Genomic DNA, 16,452 nt, shown 5'->3' on the forward strand with positions numbered 1-16,452 from the left:
AGTTCCCCACACTCTCACGTCGTCGCGCGCGTGCGCAGCCTCACGCCGACACTCGTCCACCATGAGCGCGATTGAGGCTCTCTACCTCTTTGATGAGCACAAGTAGCCCATCCCTCCTGCCAGCCCCGTTGGTACCACGCGGCTAACTCGCCTCCAGCACGCCGCTTCTGGAGCACGTCTACGCCAACCGCCCGCCGCCCGCCAGCTCCCTCCTCCCCCTCTATCTCGCCCATCCCGCCCCACGTCCGCCCTTGATCTACCTACCCAACACCAACCCGCCCACTCTGCTCTACTCCATAGTCCAGGACCAGCTGCTGTTTCTCTGCCCCTCTTCTGCAGACACCGATCCCCTCGCCATCCTCACCTTCCTCCACCGCCTCACCGATGTCCTCGAAGACTTCCTCGGCTCGCCCTTGCTCGCCTCCAAGATCGAAGCAAACTACGATGTCGTCGCCCAGCTACTCAGTGAAATGGTCGACGGCGGTATCATTGCAAACACCGAGCCCAATGCGCTGAGAGATGTCGTCGAAGCCCCCAACCTGCTCAAGAGTCTGTTGGGCGGCGTTGGATTGCCCTCCTCAACCCCCAGCTCACTAACGCCCTCGTCCACAAGTGCGTTTGGTCTTGGTGGTGGAAGACCAAGCCCAAGACTAGGTCCCTCGCTATCCTCCAACCAGACAGCGTCACCAGTCCCATGGCGAAGAGCAAATGTCAGGCATACGAGCAACGAAATGTACGTCGATATCGTCGAGACACTTGAAGTCACATTATCGCCCTCTGGTCGACCCTTGGCCGCAATGGCAAACGGCACCATTGCATTCACAGCAAAAGTCTCGGGTGTCCCAGATCTCATACTACAGTTGGGCTGTGCCGGCGGTATCCAGAACACCGTCTCCCTCCCAGTCTTCCACCCGTGCGTAAGGCTTAACCAGTGGAAGGCTCGACCTGGAGAACTATCTTTCGTCCCACCAGACGGCCGCTTCGTGCTAGCAGGATACGAAGTCGACCTACTCGGCTCGTCCGCTCTGGACGCCTTCTCAGCAGATAAGTCCGCCAGGAACGCCATGCCCAAGCTCAGCATCCCCGCCACCGTATCAGTCCACCCATCTCTCGGCCCAACCGGCTCAGACTTTGAAGTAAAACTCCAGATCAACCCCCGCTTCACCGGCAAATCCTCGTCGCAGTCCAGCGCCGCAAAAGCCAGTCTAGCACGTGCCTCAGCCTCAACTGGCACCACGTCGGCGCCCGCCATCGAGGAAATGGTCATTCACATCCCCTTGCCTGCAACCGTCAAGAACGTAGTCGATATCCGCGTGGCGCGCGGCATGGGCGACGCCGGCTACGCGCCCGGCGACCGAGCCATCGAATGGCGCGTCAGCAGCCGCGAGGTAACAACCCTCATGTCGCAAGACCGCGGCGCAGGCATGGGTGTCATAGCCACGCTCCGCGGTACCGTCATCGGACAAGACGATCCCTCTGCTGAAGACGGCATCGACGCAGGCGGCCCTGTCTCGTTCTCCACATCAACGTATGACTACGATGACGATGCCCATAATACTTCTTCCTCTGCAAACGCTGGTCTCCCTGCATCTTCTGGGCTATCCGGTAAACCAGATTCCGATGCAAAGATTAAGCAGGCGAATAAAGTCCTCATGCCGAGTTGTGCTACGGTTAGCTTCTCCGTCAAGGGATGGCTGCCCAGCGGTATTAAAGTAGAGAGTCTGAATGTTGATCAGAGGAAGAGCAAGGGCTTGGGCAGCGGTGTTACGCCGTACAAGGGTGTCAAGTATCTTTGTGTTAGTCGCAAGGGTGTAGAATGTAGATGTTAGATTTTGACAATGATTGCTCCAAAAAATGTCAAATATGATGCATAATGAAAAGTCTTCTTTTTCCTCCAAAGAAAAGACTGGTTTCTTACTGTTTGGTGATTAAGACTTTTTTGGATCTGTCTCAGTTTACACGTTTGGTCAAGTAGCAACAATTCATGAAAAACAAGTTGTCATTTGTTTGGAATATTGGGAACGGTATATGGTCTATGTGCCCCCCCCCCTTCCACTTTCAAATGAGCACTCAAAGCACGACTCTATATACCCACAATTGTAAGCTGTATATGTATATATCCCAGCCCACAAGTCAATCGACACAAAAGAAAAAAGAAGACAGACGAAATCACTCTTCCCCAGAATCATACCACCTTATCGTGGTACCACCCTACTTGCGTGCCCGAATAGCGCCCATCTTCCTCTCAATCTTCTCCACCTTTGCCCTCAGTGCTGGGTAGGTGGCAGCCAACTTCTCCAACATCGTCGTGCCCTGTACATTACCAGCCGCCTTCTGCATGGCGAGCTTATTGGCAAGGCAATCGAACACCGGGTCGTTCTCTGGGTAGGCAAACTTGCACATCAGATCCATAAACTCAAGGGAGACGTCCTTGCTACGAATACGTTCGCAGAGGTGCTTAGTGAAATGACCAACATAGGTGTTGTTGAGGCCCATGACACGCGCGGCGCGGCAGATCTGGATGTTCCTGTAGTCGTTCACTGGTGCCGAGTTCAGTGAGACGGAGTAGACACGGCCCTGGTATGCCATTTCGTTCATCCAGTTAAGGAGAGACTTGGCGGCCTCTGTGTCCATTGAACCTACAGGGAAAGACCACAAAGTTGCGCCCGGATTGGTCTGGAAGTGTTGGAATGCCTTCCCGGAGCATTGCATCAGGATATACTGAGGGAGGGTCTTGAGCTCGACGTCGCCGAGCTTGAAGGAAACGTCTGGACCATTTCCGTAAAGAACACGCTGAGTAGACGGCATGTGTCGAATGTCAGCCGAAGGGTTGAAATTGGGCTTCACATCCGTCTTGACGCGTGCCTGTTGTGGTGACCGATTCCACGACGTAGCGCGACCGTTCTTGCCTCCCATGAACCCTGGAGATTGTTCTTGGTTCTTGATAGACACAACAGTAGTAGGTTTCTTCCCATATTTGGACATATCGATGGAAAATGTCAGTATCCTTGGCTTGGGAGCAGGAGGGACAACCTTCAAAGTCTCTTTGCTCACGAATGTCGGGGAGTCGGTGTCGTGAGAAGATGGACCTTTCACAGACTTCTCAGTCTGACCATCTTTAGTCTTGTCGGTGGGAGCAAGCTCGGTAACTTTGGAGACAGCCCCTTTGGACTTTGGCGTCTCGACACCTTCGGGCTTCTCTGGAGCAACAGTTGACGTAGTAGTCTTGGCCTCGGGCTTGGGCACCTCAGTATTCTTTGCATCGTTGCTCTCAGTGGATGATTGGGTGTCTGAACAGGACGTCTGCTTGGGGTCTTGTGTCGCAGTGAGTTGCTTCAATGCGGACTCCAGGCTCTGAATACGGTCGTCCTTCTCGGTAGACTCGCGGTACAACTCCTGGAGTTTGACGAATTGTACGTGATTTTCCTTCTCCAACGTCTTGATGGTGTATTCTTTCACTTCTATCTCCTCTTCAAGACCTTGAATCTGCTCGTGGTTGTTTCGTGTAGCGACTACTAGCTCGGCAATGCGGAGATCCTTCGTGACAACGGTCGCCTCCAGTTCCTTGATCAGCTCATCCTTGACTTTGGTAGTGGTCTCTAGAGAAGAGACGGTCGGGTCGTCTTTCTGGGGTGCCAACAGGGCGAGAAACTTCTCATCTTCCTCCTCATCTGCCCAACACACCTTCTTGACACCGGGAGTGGCAAGATCAACGCCGTTTTCATTGGTCAGACTGTTTCTGGCGCGTGCGTTGTTTATAGTCTTCGAGAATAACCCATTCTTCTGCTGTATGAGAGAGCTGTCGTTTGACTTGTTTGGTGATTTGACAGATGTGGCGGTGGGCGAATTTGGAGAGGTAACAATTTGCTTGCCAGCAGCCCAGAAAGCATTTCCGTTTGGCATTTTGAGAGGAATTGCGATGTGCGTATGTTGATGGGATACTGAAAAGTTTGTTGTTGGAGAGGAAGTGATGAGTCGATGAGGAAAGAACCTGAGCAGTGAGTAGCAGAAGTGAGTTGAGGAAAGAGAGTTTTTGATGGGTAGAAAAGAGAGAGAGCAAGCATTGAATAAATACTGAGTAGAAAGCGGTTGTGAAGCGGCTAGGAGTTCGCAAATTTTCAATCGAGTGAAAGCACAAGCGCAGGCTCCACCGTGTTGTTTAATAAGTGAAGGTAGGAAAGCGCGTCACACGACGGACCTTCCTTGCAAGGAGATTATAGTCTAGGTGTGAAAGCGCCAGAATTCACGATCTGCATACCTATTCTCTTGAATAGGCATTCCTAAAAGGCCAGCAAACGCCTGTAATCACGCCCGAATTTAAAGCGAGTCACTGTAAAAGAGTGACTAATTGGAGTGGACTGACAGACGCACGTGATGACATGTTCACCCTTCGACTCCCATTGACACCTTGACCCATAATCTGAGATTGAATTATGTGGCAAAGAGTTAGCAAGTCATCGCGCTGTGTGAGAGTGGTCCATTCCCTCAATTCTAATCTTACCATGGTGTTCCGACTCTTTTGCAACACTGTATCACTGAGAGTAGTCGGCTTCGCACTCTCAATTTCACAATCACGAGAAACACACCAAATATGCGACAGTATAGTCGAGAATTAGGCGTTCATATAGAATAATGAACAATGTGCACACAGTCAACCAAGGACGAAGTCCTGCTTCTTGCGAGCAACAAACAACACACTTGGAGTAATTTCTTGAAGTCAGCTCGAGTTCCAACTCGAGGTCACACACGAATAGTAAACAAACAAGCTGTAAGTCAACACAATCTTACTTGCATCTATGTTACAAATTCAAACATGACGCAAATAAACAAATCAGTCCTCGTCCCCGCATCCGAAGTCCGAGCCGCACCAGCCAATAGATACGCGATAAAGGCTACATAAACATATATTCTCAATTGAAAAGTAGACACAGCCTTGCGCAAAGAGAAATAGAATCAATTTCCTTCGCATCACAGCACTTCCTCACCTCCACGTACCCCAAGTCACACAATCGCAAAACCCACAATGTCACTCCAACCGCGCAACCTCTTCTCCCACCTCCCACCCCCCGCCGAATGCCTCGCCCTCTTCATCGCAACCCTCGAAATCTTACCCTTTGGCCTCCTCGGCTTGCGCAATCCCACCTCCTTCGCCGACGGCTACGGCCTCCCAATCACTACCACACTCCCACCACCATCATCCACCACTTCATCTTCCAAATCAACAAAACGCACATCTACATCTACATCTACAGCATCACAAAACAAACAAGACGACGACACAAAGAAAGCCCTCGTAGCAGCAATCGCAGCGCGCAACGTGCAAAATGGAGTGTTACTAGCGGTGTTTGGGTTGGTGCTGCGGGATCGCAGGAGTTTGGGTGTTGCGGTTTTGGCGGGGTTGGTAGCGACGGTTGCAGATACAGTGATTGTGCAGGGGTATGGGGTTAGGGATAAGGTTCTGGGGCATTATGTTGGCGTTTTTAATAGTCTAGCGATTGGGGGCAGTTTGTTGTATTGGGGGCGGAATGATCCGTTGTGGTGAGTTTTGGGGGTGACTTGATTGTGTTTGGCGCGTCGAGTCAGTGCGGGTGTGGTGAAATTGGAGTTGTGAGTTGGGGAAATGGGAGTAAGAGAAGGTGCTTTGAGTATTATGGTTGAAGTTGTAGTATGCGTCAAATCATTTTTCTTTTGATGTTTCACAATATTTACACTGTGTTGATTGGTGTTTACCTATGTAAAGACCGTCTTTTTCATATCGTGGTTCAATCAGAGTTGTCCGTGTATGTACAACTTGTTGACTTTAAGCAGCCAAACATATCGACGTGTGACTTTGGAGACATATTTCACCCTACCAGAACGACTAAATTTAAAAAAAATCCATTTTGGAGCATACGGAACTAAAGAGTTACCAGGCCCAAGCAACCGTAGTACGTCTAGTCTGCATAGTTCCTGAAAGAGCATACTAGCCGGCACCGCGGGGTACCAGGAACCATCAATTGCCCCTCCAAAAGTTTCCCATCCTCGTCTCGCATCTCCCATTCAACAACCACAATCTCTACTTTCCCCCTCTTCTCTCTTCACACCCTCAAAAGATAGGAAAACATCAAACATGACAGGCCCCACGCACCTCGACCCCTCGGAATTAGGCACAAAATCCTACTGGGACGCAGCCTACACAACCGAGCGCAAAAACTTTGTCGCAAACGCCTCAGACGAAGGCACAATTTGGTTCAGCGACGCCGGCGCAGAAGAGCGCATGCTGTCTTTCCTCGAAGACCTCAGCGACGAAGGCCAAATACATAAAGAAGACGATGAGGAAAACAAGGGCGCACGATTTCTAGATCTAGGCACAGGAAATGGACATTTGCTGTTTGCGCTGCGCGAGGACGAGTGGTCCGGAGAAATGGTTGGTGTGGATTACTCGACGGAAAGCGTTACACTTGCGACGTCGATTCGAGATGCGAAAGACGAGGCGTATGCGGATATTGCGTTTTATGAGTGGGATATCTTGTCACAGGCGCCTGGTGCGTGGTTGGGTGAGGGCTTCGATGTTGTACTGGATAAGGGCACGTTCGATGCGATTTGCCTGTCGCAAGAGCAGGATGCACAGGGGCGCAGAATATGTGAGGGATACAGGGAAAAGGTTGAGCCGTTGGTGAAGAAGGGGGGAAGGTTTCTCATTACGAGCTGCAATTGGACAGAGGAGGAGTTGAAAGAGTGGTTTGGAGGCGGAGGATTGCAGTTTGATGGCAAGGTCAAATATCCGAGTTTCACGTTCGGGGGCAAGACGGGGAGCAGTGTGGTTACACTCTGCTTCAAGAGGGTGTGAGTGGTTCTTTCTGCTACGATCGAACGAGTCGCCGTAATCGCGCAACAATGAGCCACTTTTTCCGCTCGCCCATATTCTCCTGGCCGCCATCGCGCTCCTTTGCCCACGGCCGCCGCTGTCCGTCTGCGTCCATTTCGTAGACTTCCTCGATCTCGAGCCCTTGCTCTGGTACAACCTCCTCAAAGAAAGGCGCAACCTTGGCACGACCTGTGTGGAAACCCGCAATACAATATACACGCGCGTCAGGCGTATCTGCGAGGAAGTGTAGCATCGACTTTGCGAGGTTCTCATGCTCTCCAGGCATCCAGAAGCAGTCTGCTGCGAGTATACGTGTGTAGGTATGGGCTTTCGACGATTCGAAGGCTGTGGAAGTGGAACCCCATTCATGGCCTTGGATGGTTACTCGAGATTGTAGAGTAGCCGGTATGTTCTTTGCAACGTTCGCCTTGAGGGTATCGAGGATTGGAGGTGCTGGGTAATCGGTGATGGCGACCTAGCAGACGGTCAGTCCAGACACACTCGCAACCAGATAGATAGCCACAAACCTCTTTGGCACCCGCCAATGCGCTCAACATCCCACCCAATCCTACGCCTGATCGGGCAACATACCATCAGCCCTCTGCTCACAGTCATGTCTTTTCAATCCAACCCACCTGCGCCCAGCTCCAATACCGACTCGTCCTTGACACTCCATTTTTTCTCCTCTTCCTCACTAGTCCACCATTGGCCGTTCTCCCAGCGTGTGAACTCGTCGTTTTCTATCTTCTTAACGGACTCCTCTTCTCCATCCTTAGGCCGTCCAGTGACTAACTCTGCCATCATGATGCCAGCATTCCATAGGTAGTGGGCAAACTTGCGCCTCTGCTCCTCGCCATTGAAGTCGGCCGTCCTCAACACCAGCTCGCCATATTTGTGATTTTGATATAGAATGAGGGTTTCTGGGTTATCGCCGTGCTGGTTCTGCAGGTCGTCTGTGAAAATGCCGCCTAGCGATGAGCCAAAGATGTCTTCGGGTGTGAGGGTCGCGTCAGCCGGGTGGCGGAGATTGATGAGCGAGGGCAGGCGCATAGGCATTGCGAAGAATGCGGGACAGCAGTCTCGAACACCAATTGATGTTGGATTGGTGTGTGTATATGCGGCTGAATGATGCGCGTGTGTGGCGGCACTACATACACGACGGAATCTGATGGCGGGGCAGACGGACATGCAAGGGCCCCGCTTTGCAGGGATGAGATGGACGCGTCCAACCCAATCGTGAGATCATCAATTGCCGAGGACGCAGAGACCGCTGTTTGAGCCTCAGGTGGTCGACTTTGACTGTTCCTCCAGACACCACAACACATTGGCTCGACGCCTACACCACCACCACATCCACACTACGACTGGCATTGCGCAACACCGCCACCATGTCGCTATCGTCGTTCAAAAACCCGACGACGTACCATTTGCTGAGGTACCTTCACCGCAGCCCCGCTACCACCACCCCGTCGCATTCATGTTAACACAACACGCAGCTATGGCACTCTTCTCGGCTCCACGCTCTTCCAATCCTTCATCTCTGGCGTTGTCGCCTTCCGAGTCCTGCCCCGCTCCCAGTTCTCCCAGCTGCAAAAAAACACCTTCCCCATCTACTTCTCCCTGCAGACTGCTCTCCCCGTCGCAATGCTGTTGACCTATCCCCGCGGCGGCGCTACTTCTCTTCTCCCCTCGTTCCTCCAGCCTGCCTCGGCCGCCAACCCTCCTCCGTCCTTTTCCTTCTTCGCGCCCGCCACTCCCGCCGCGTCCACCAACAAGCTCGCTGCCTGGCTGCACGCCACCATGCTTGTCACTGCGCTGGCCAACTTGGTGTACATTGGACCCAAGACAACCGAGATCATGGGCATCAGGAAGCACCAGGAAACTCGGGATGGCAAGAAGAGCTACGACAATGGGCCCCATAGCAAGGAGATGCAGGCGCTCAACAAGCAGTTTGCTATCCTGCACGGTGTCAGCACCATTTCCAACCTGATTGGACTTGGCGCCATGATTTGGTATGGTGCTGTTCTTGCGGATGGACTGAGCTTGTAAGATGTTGAACATCGGATTATGTTTATGTGATATGGTGCGATATGGAGACGTTTTTGACTCGCAATGCATAAATGAGGTATGGTGTATGAATGAGTAGAGAGAAAGGACGAAGAAACGAAGAGACGATTGAGGACGACGATTGGAAGAAGGCTGTTGTAAATCCGCTATTGACGAACATGTATATACGTGTACATTTCATAAATCTCAACGTATACCGTGCTACGTCTAGGTGAGATATGCTTCCGTGTATGTATAAACACGAATGCCAACGTCAGATTTCAGTAATTCTCCAAAACTACGTGTTAGAATATGAATGGTCTCTTGGCCTATACGTGAACAAATATATACAAGAAAACAACCCCGAAAGCTGTACAGCACTGAGGATACCTGTGTCCATTTGAGCCACCCGTGACTCTACATATCCTCCGTCACTCACCCAGAGCGACTCATGGCTGAGACCACAACATACTCAATTCGCTTCCGCCGCAGGTGCACTGTTGCGATGTGCATCAGCTACATTAAGAGTCCTCTGAATCCGCCTCTCAAGCTCATCCTCATCCTCATCCTCAACCTGGCCATGCATCGCTCGTATAAACTGAGCGACACCATCACGTCCCACCTCGACCTTGCCTCTAGGGCCGACGATATAATCGACTGTCTCGTCACCTGCGCCCGAAGTTTCCTTGACACGCACAATGTACCCGTCTTTAACCATGGCAGCTATTGCTTTGTCTTTACTACCCACGGGCGTGGTTTGCTCTGCATTCATGCGCCTGAGAGCGCGGTCGAGCTTGCCTTCTGGCATCATGCCCCCGGAAATGGTAATGAGAGCGATAGTTAGAGTGTACAAGCCAACGTAGGCGTCTTCCTTGTTTGGCATACCCTGTTCAAGTGGCCGTGATGGACCCACAATCTCAGGTATGCGGTACTGGCTGGGTAAAATGCTCTGCAAGACCCATACGCTGGTTGACTTTGACTGGGAATCCGATGCTAGAGATGCGGCTGCTGCTGCTGTAAAGGTAGGTCAGACAAAGATAAGCGATGCTCTAGGCGTGACTATAATGCATACCGCGCTTTTGCCGCAGTGTTACTCGTTCGGCCTTTGGTAGTTCGACTAATTGCATTCCAAACACGTCCATGAGCTGGCTGTTGGCTTCCGCAAAGACTTGTTTGAACAGCCGGGTTTGAGCACCAAGCACTGTTGCTGTTAGCATGAGTCGTAGACACGATAACAACAGCAATCAGGCAGTGCAAGTGCAGACCTTTTTCGTTAATGTCTTGCCGCTTAATGGGCCGACGTGAATGCTCACACGACAAGGCGTATCGGACTAGGCCTTTGGCCAGGTGCTGCACACCTTCAATGCCCGCGCCGCCATCTCCGTCAAGATCGTCAGGAACCTCTGCCACTTCCATCATGTCGTCCGCGTCCTCTAGCCTGGCCCTCCGAGAAGCCATTTTGTGCAGTTGAACACGTGCGTTAGTTGCTGGCGTATTAAAGGAAGGTCAGACATTGGCGTCGGCCCTCAAGCCCCCCCGGCTGTAGGGCTGAATGCACGAGGCAAGGCGCATCATCGAGCCGAACCATGCATGGCCCAAGCGCGCCGCGGTGTTTGCAAGTCTTGGCGCGCATACGTCGGTGGATGCCACTGCATAGACGGTCACTCTATGCACTCATGCACCCATTCATACACCCACCATGAGCGCCATCCGATCCGCTGCGAGACGTCCCGTCTTCCGCTGTCTCAATGCCCCGGCGCCACTTCGATGTCGCCCCCAGGCCCGGTATAACTCGCGCTCTCACAGGTCAGACCTGGAAGCTGTGCTCAAGCAGAATGCTCCTCCCAAAGGCCCCCGCATAGATGAGGACTTTGTCTCGATACACCGCGCAGAGGCCATTCGCCGTGCTGCTTATGTGCGCAGGCGCAATTGGCTGGCGCTCGGTGCGGCTCTGTCCATGATTGCTCCCATCTTCCTTGTGCGCTTGTGGGATGTGCAACCAGTTGATGGCGACAAGGACGGAAGCTCAAGTCGATCCGCAGCAGACCTAATACTGGGACCTCCCACCAAAACAGATGCCCCTAAGAAGGCATCTGATGAGTTTCAAGGCAAAAAGGTTGTCATAGCAGCGGGTGACAAAGTCATTGCTGCACCCGCCGACGCAGAGAACCCCCAACCATCACATCCAGACGCCATTGAGCTCGTTGAGACTGGTACATCCTATGTTCCTTACTTTCCTCGTACAATCCGCTTGCCTACCGACACCGCGGGCCCCGAACATGTCGAGAGTGACGCCGAATACACGCTGCTGGGTCTGGGGATCAGAAAGGTCTCGTTTCTACGTGTCCAAGTCTATGTCGTTGGACTGTACGTCAAGACAGCCGACCTATCCACCCTCCAAAACCATCTCATCAACACTGTCAACCCCACCGCCTCAGCCCTGATTCCAGACGAGAAGAAAGCCCTCCGTGATTCCCTTCTCGACGCAGAGAAGAGCAACAAGATCTGGGAAGCCATTCTGGACAGCCGCGGCACAAGCGGCGTCGACATGGCATTCCGCGTTGTACCCTGCCGAGGCACAGATTTCAAGCATCTCCAAGACGGCTGGATGCGTGGTATTGCATCGCGGACCGACGAGGTGCGTCGCAAGCAGGCCGATTTACTCAGGCAGCAGGCTGCCGAGAACAAGACCATCGCTCTCCCTAAGCCAGTTGAAGAAGGCGAGTTCCAAGACGAGGCGTTCGGCCTTGCTATGAAGGAGTTCAGGAATATATTCCAGGGCAAGGGTAAGGCGCCGAAGGGTAGCGTTATCATCTTGACACGGAACAAGAATGGGACGCTTGGTGCGTTGTATCAGCCTATAGTCAAGGTTGAGAAGAAGGAGAAGATGGGTACGCCCACGTGGCTGGGCAAAGTTGACGATGAGAGGGTAGGTCGTCTTGTTTGGCTGCTGTATCTTGGGGGTCAGAATGTTAGCTCTGAGGATGCGAGGAAGAGTATTGTGGATGGGTGTTTGGACATTGTTGAGCGGCCGGTTGGGACGCTGGAGACTATGGTGCATTAGAGGTTAGATTCTTGTGTATGAACAGAATATGTGTATGATATGGCAATGAGTTGGTTCGCCCATGTATATTGACGGGTAAGTTGTCTAGCTATGGCGAAGTTGATGTGCCTTTTTACGAGGCTTAAGCAGGAGGTGATGACTTATGTTGTGATGTTCAACATCACATACTACGATTACGAATAGTACATCTCACCTCGCATGTACATCATTGTACTCCTGCAACATGCTATAACCAACATCACTCATACTTTCCACACTCACCATTCCAATTTCAACTCCCCTCATATCCCCTAACTAAACGCTACCCCTACCCCCCCCCTTCACATCATGCCCTCGCATCGCACCCACCCATCAATGACTTCATCGCCCCACCCATCAAGCCTCCCCCACTAATTTAGCTCCCGTCCCCCCATCCCACCCTCTTATGATGTCAGTATCCTCCCCCCCCCCCTCGAGGATCACCTTCTTGCCAATCAATCGCACATACTTGTCGATGTCGCCGAGAACGCCCGGGTAGATGTACGTAGTGATGCTCCGCGGGTATGCCTGCGTGTGGAAGTGATAAGCTTTTGGTTAAGAAGGCGCGGCATGGGGATGCGCGGTTGGGAGCAGGAGTGTGAGTGGGTGTTGCGATGGGTGTATGTATGTGTGTGTGTGTGTGGATTTTTTGCAAGGGCGATGACGGAGTTCAGGAAGGGGTTTGGGCCGTAGTTGTAGTTTTTTATCTTTCTCTGGATAAAACTACGTAGGAGTCGGGTGATATTTCTTTTTTTTCTTCCAGGATTTTTTTTTTTGGCATCTACACCTGCTGAGTAAACCAGCGGAGTAATATCGAGTTTTATTCTTAACTTGTATCGAGGACCGTGAAGTCGGACTTCAGCACTACCCACGAGGAACATCGCACACTCTGAATAAGGGTAAACATGGCAGTCATTTGGGGTCTCGACCTCCACGAGATACAATGGGCGAAATTCAAATCGGGCAATATGTGGAATTCACGGTATCACGGCCGGCGCACCAGGTTTATTGTGTATCAACTCGCGATGATATTCACGGTTGTGAGCGAGTCGCTGGGAACGGCGGCATTATCTGGTACTTCCCCCTCTCCCTTTACACGGCCTTCTTCTGGGGTCTAACAAGTAGACAGATTACACTACCCAGCAACGATACGTCGCGCATCTCAACCCGAATGCGACGGTACACAACAACGACTTCGTAGGTATAGCTTCCTACAACATCTTCGTCGGGATTTTCGTCGCTACGATATTCGGTGCGGCGTTCTTCTTCGATCTGTTTTGGCCTGAGCGGCGCGAGTCTGCCGCAGTGAAAATGGCGTGGAGGGTTTGCTCCGTGCTAGCGTGCGCGTTTACGCTGTCGTGCGCATTGGCGTATACGTATGTTGTGGCTGCGAAGAGCGCGTATGTTACGGGTGCGAGTCTGACCGAGGCACGGAGATTGCTGGATGCGTATGGCGGGAGTCCAATGGTGTATCGGCGGAATGGAAGGGCGGTGGCGAGTGTGGTGTTGCTTTGGGTGGGGATGGTGTTTACGTTTTGGAGGTAAGTTTACTCCACTTCTGACAAGAGGCTTTTTTCGGGAGGGGTGTAAGAGGATGCGGCTGACGGTGCGTAGTACGTATCTACTCTGGCATTCAATTGCTCATATTGATGCTTTTGGGCCTATGTCTACGCATGCCAGGAATGAGAAAGTGGAGGATGGTGTTGAAAGAGATGGAGATGTGGAAGTTGCAAGGCCAGCACAGGCGCATATGGCACATGATAGTGCGGTGTAGATGGGTGAGGAACGTGTTTTGGGTGTCTCTAATCTACCGCGAAGCACTGCGGTACACGAACAGCACTGTTGCGGTGTAGAAATGGCTTGGAAAGGGTGGGAAGAAGATTTCGACATCAGAAACAGCGTCGTAATCTTGTTTCGAGCAGTGAGCATTCGAGCAATGAGCGTTGCTAAAGTTATCTTGATACCCAATGGTAGTTTTTAATAAAGTAATTCCCAAGTGCCTTTTGCAAAGCTTACCACTGCCATTTACTCGAGTCCCCTTGTGTTGATTGAACATACGAAGAGCTCAGACTGACTCATGGTCGAAATACACGATCAAGACCAGTTCTGAAATTGTTCTTCATACTTCTCAGTGATTGGGCACGCGAAGAAAGAAGGTCAAAATGAATTTATGTGCGTTGTTGGGGCAAGGGGTTGGAAATTTGTTATTTGCAAAATTGAGTGATAGAAAGACTCAGGGGAGCGGTGCAGATGTTGAGAGATAGGAATGAGAAGCAACGAGTAGTCTATTCATTGACTACCTACTACTGCTTCTTCTTTGTTTTTTCTTATTCTCTAGTCATCACACCTACTCTATGATTTGATTGATTACCAAGCTGCTCTATGCTGGTAGCAATCCACATGAGGGTCAGATTTGAAAAGGAATATAGATGCTGAGAAAGCTAGTATGAGTTGAAAAGATAAACGGTGAAAGGTATGATGAACGATTGGACGGTGAAAAAGTGCTTCTTTGCAGATAGAGTAGAGTGGTAAAGACGTAATACCTCGCGTCAACTCCACATGCATGCAGTTCCCATTCAGCCATTTCCGCCCAACACAGCCACAGACGTAAACGGTAAGAGAACCATGGCAGTAGCGAGGAAATGCTTGCTTCTCTGCAGCAACAGTCGCAAGTGGCGGAGGCAGGGACAGCACACCTACGTATGTAAGGGTCCCCAATCGTGCGTTTCCCCTCCAAAAGCAAACGACACCCACCCACCACGTGGAAGGCTGCAGAGAAGAAGAAAGGAACAAGAAAAACAGGGTAAAGCGAACATCACGCCATACCCGCATGTCAGATAAGCGATTAATCTACATAGATATAAGCATGATTACTGAACCCCAATCCTTTTCTTCTTCTCACCCAACATCCCATCCCACACAGAATCCTTCGTGAAAAAAAAGAGATCCCACACACACCTCACACGGCAAAAGTAAAGTAAAACCCCGGGAACTCAGCGTATGTGTGTGCATACCAAACCTGGTTCCCACACACACGCATACCCGCCACACACATAAAAGACGGAACCTGAGACAAAGGGGGGGAAGTGGAAGAGCGGAAGGCGGTGGCGCAGTAACAGACACACCGGAGCAAGCAAGCAACACAACACACCGGAGCTCCGTCCAAAAACGGAAAAACAAAAGACAGCCGGAAACCCCCAACAACAAGGGACACACGAGTAACAAGGGGGGGGGACACTCACTCACGTCAACAAGGATGTCAAGAACGGGAAGTCTTTAAAAAAAGGGTTTAAAAAAAGAAGATGACGATGAACCAAAAATAAAGACCGGACGAGGTTATACGCTCCCATAGCCCGGCCCCATATGCGATAATTGTTTTGCAGGCGTAACCCTTGATTTTGCCACGTGAAGAAAGGGTAGTATCTCATGTATGCAGTACTACGTATGTATGCAATCGACCCAAACTACGGCGTCGCCTAAACAATGTACATGTCCGATAAGCGACAGGTGGGTTAGGTGGGTACTATCTGGTCTCGATACGCGGGACTCGGGTAAAAAAAAAACCAACTTGTTCATTCTCTGTTTTTTGGCGGTTTTGGGGGGTTGATCGAAATGAGATACCTGGTGGACTGATTACGATCAAGCCAGTAAACACACATGTGTATGTGAAACAGATAAAGGTATGTTTGTACGTTAAACAATACACAGATGGATGGATGGGGGGGGGAGGTTGGGTGTAACTAAAGCAAACAGAGAGCAAAGCAGAGCAGAGCAGACGACACAACACCACACACCGGTAATATGCACTGAGACACACACACACATACACCCCGTCTACCCAACTGGCAAAACCACGGGACCGATCGTCATGCCGATGATGCGCCGGGACGGAGACGTGCGTGTATGATGTGCACGAAAAGTCCGGCCAGCCAGCCAGGGGTTGGTTGGTTTGAAGACGGCCAAAAAAAAGAGGACTGGGCGTCTGTCACCTTCTTGTCGCAGAAAATGAGATTGGGGTAAGGGGGTGTTGGGGGAGGGGGGGGGCGGAGGCGAAAAAAAAGGGCACATAGTAAGAGGGACGGAGAGGATGGGTGACACACCCGTGTTTGGGGGGGCAAACAAGTGACAAGTTTCCAAGTCCAAGACACGCTCATTGACTCAAAAAAGGGTTTTTTTGCCGTTTGGGTAAAACACACAACATAGACACCCATGTTCAATCTTTATTTTTTTTCTTGTTTTGTTTATGCAATGTTCCCTGAATTTTATCTTTCTTTATTCACCCGTGCAAGTGGTCTTGTCTACAGTAGAGTGATTTTACTTCATAGAGGTAACATGTGACGGGAGAAGTGATTTTAACTTAGAGTGATCCACTTTGGGGGGGGGGGAGGATAGGCGGGTTTTTTTTATTAAAAACATGCTCATACAGCCCTATGGTGGAAACGACGAAAGAAGCCGAAATTAGCCTTCCAGAAGCCTG

At 51.2% G+C, this 16,452-nt stretch overlaps 9 protein-coding genes across 9 annotated transcripts; 6 read left to right on the plus strand and 3 right to left on the minus strand.

The window, feature by feature from the left end:
• Positions 1–61: 61 nt before the first annotated feature.
• COCCADRAFT_100012 (uncharacterized protein) lies at positions 62–1,829 on the plus strand (the record flags this gene model as incomplete). Its single annotated transcript, XM_007715569.1, has 2 exons — positions 62–102; positions 158–1,829. 2 exons carry the CDS (start codon positions 62–64, stop codon positions 1,827–1,829), a joined length of 1,713 nt encoding a protein of 570 aa, XP_007713759.1.
• A 382-nt stretch (positions 1,830–2,211) lies between these two features.
• On the minus strand, positions 2,212–3,903 carry COCCADRAFT_99985 (uncharacterized protein; the record flags this gene model as incomplete). The annotated part of the gene is made up of 2 exons (XM_007715570.1): positions 2,212–3,733; positions 3,776–3,903. 2 exons carry the CDS (start codon positions 3,901–3,903, stop codon positions 2,212–2,214), a joined length of 1,650 nt encoding a protein of 549 aa, XP_007713760.1.
• Positions 3,904–5,023: 1,120 nt separating this feature from the next.
• On the plus strand, positions 5,024–5,542 carry COCCADRAFT_99932 (uncharacterized protein; the record flags this gene model as incomplete). Its single annotated transcript, XM_007715571.1, has 1 exon — positions 5,024–5,542. One exon carries the CDS (start codon positions 5,024–5,026, stop codon positions 5,540–5,542), a length of 519 nt encoding a protein of 172 aa, XP_007713761.1.
• A 567-nt stretch (positions 5,543–6,109) lies between these two features.
• Positions 6,110–6,829, plus strand: COCCADRAFT_99978 (uncharacterized protein; the record flags this gene model as incomplete). The annotated part of the gene is made up of 1 exon (XM_007715572.1): positions 6,110–6,829. One exon carries the CDS (start codon positions 6,110–6,112, stop codon positions 6,827–6,829), a length of 720 nt encoding a protein of 239 aa, XP_007713762.1.
• Positions 6,830–6,842: 13 nt separating this feature from the next.
• On the minus strand, positions 6,843–7,903 carry COCCADRAFT_6268 (uncharacterized protein; the record flags this gene model as incomplete). Its single annotated transcript, XM_007715542.1, has 3 exons — positions 6,843–7,322; positions 7,375–7,421; positions 7,483–7,903. 3 exons carry the CDS (start codon positions 7,901–7,903, stop codon positions 6,843–6,845), a joined length of 948 nt encoding a protein of 315 aa, XP_007713732.1.
• A 332-nt stretch (positions 7,904–8,235) lies between these two features.
• COCCADRAFT_38054 (uncharacterized protein) lies at positions 8,236–8,896 on the plus strand (the record flags this gene model as incomplete). The annotated part of the gene is made up of 2 exons (XM_007715573.1): positions 8,236–8,282; positions 8,344–8,896. 2 exons carry the CDS (start codon positions 8,236–8,238, stop codon positions 8,894–8,896), a joined length of 600 nt encoding a protein of 199 aa, XP_007713763.1.
• A 469-nt stretch (positions 8,897–9,365) lies between these two features.
• COCCADRAFT_99975 (uncharacterized protein) lies at positions 9,366–10,309 on the minus strand (the record flags this gene model as incomplete). The annotated part of the gene is made up of 3 exons (XM_007715574.1): positions 9,366–9,907; positions 9,966–10,100; positions 10,159–10,309. 3 exons carry the CDS (start codon positions 10,307–10,309, stop codon positions 9,366–9,368), a joined length of 828 nt encoding a protein of 275 aa, XP_007713764.1.
• A 283-nt stretch (positions 10,310–10,592) lies between these two features.
• On the plus strand, positions 10,593–11,957 carry COCCADRAFT_99940 (uncharacterized protein; the record flags this gene model as incomplete). Its single annotated transcript, XM_007715575.1, has 1 exon — positions 10,593–11,957. One exon carries the CDS (start codon positions 10,593–10,595, stop codon positions 11,955–11,957), a length of 1,365 nt encoding a protein of 454 aa, XP_007713765.1.
• A 923-nt stretch (positions 11,958–12,880) lies between these two features.
• COCCADRAFT_100017 (uncharacterized protein) lies at positions 12,881–13,749 on the plus strand (the record flags this gene model as incomplete). The annotated part of the gene is made up of 3 exons (XM_007715576.1): positions 12,881–13,049; positions 13,105–13,516; positions 13,590–13,749. The coding sequence occupies 3 exons, from the start codon at positions 12,881–12,883 to the stop codon at positions 13,747–13,749; spliced, it is 741 nt and encodes a 246-aa protein (XP_007713766.1).
• Between the last annotated feature and the right edge of the window lie 2,703 nt (positions 13,750–16,452).

This window comes from Bipolaris zeicola (assembly GCF_000523435.1).
Source record: "Bipolaris zeicola 26-R-13 unplaced genomic scaffold scaffold_109, whole genome shotgun sequence".
NCBI classification, from domain to species: Eukaryota; Fungi; Ascomycota; class Dothideomycetes; order Pleosporales; family Pleosporaceae; genus Bipolaris; species Bipolaris zeicola.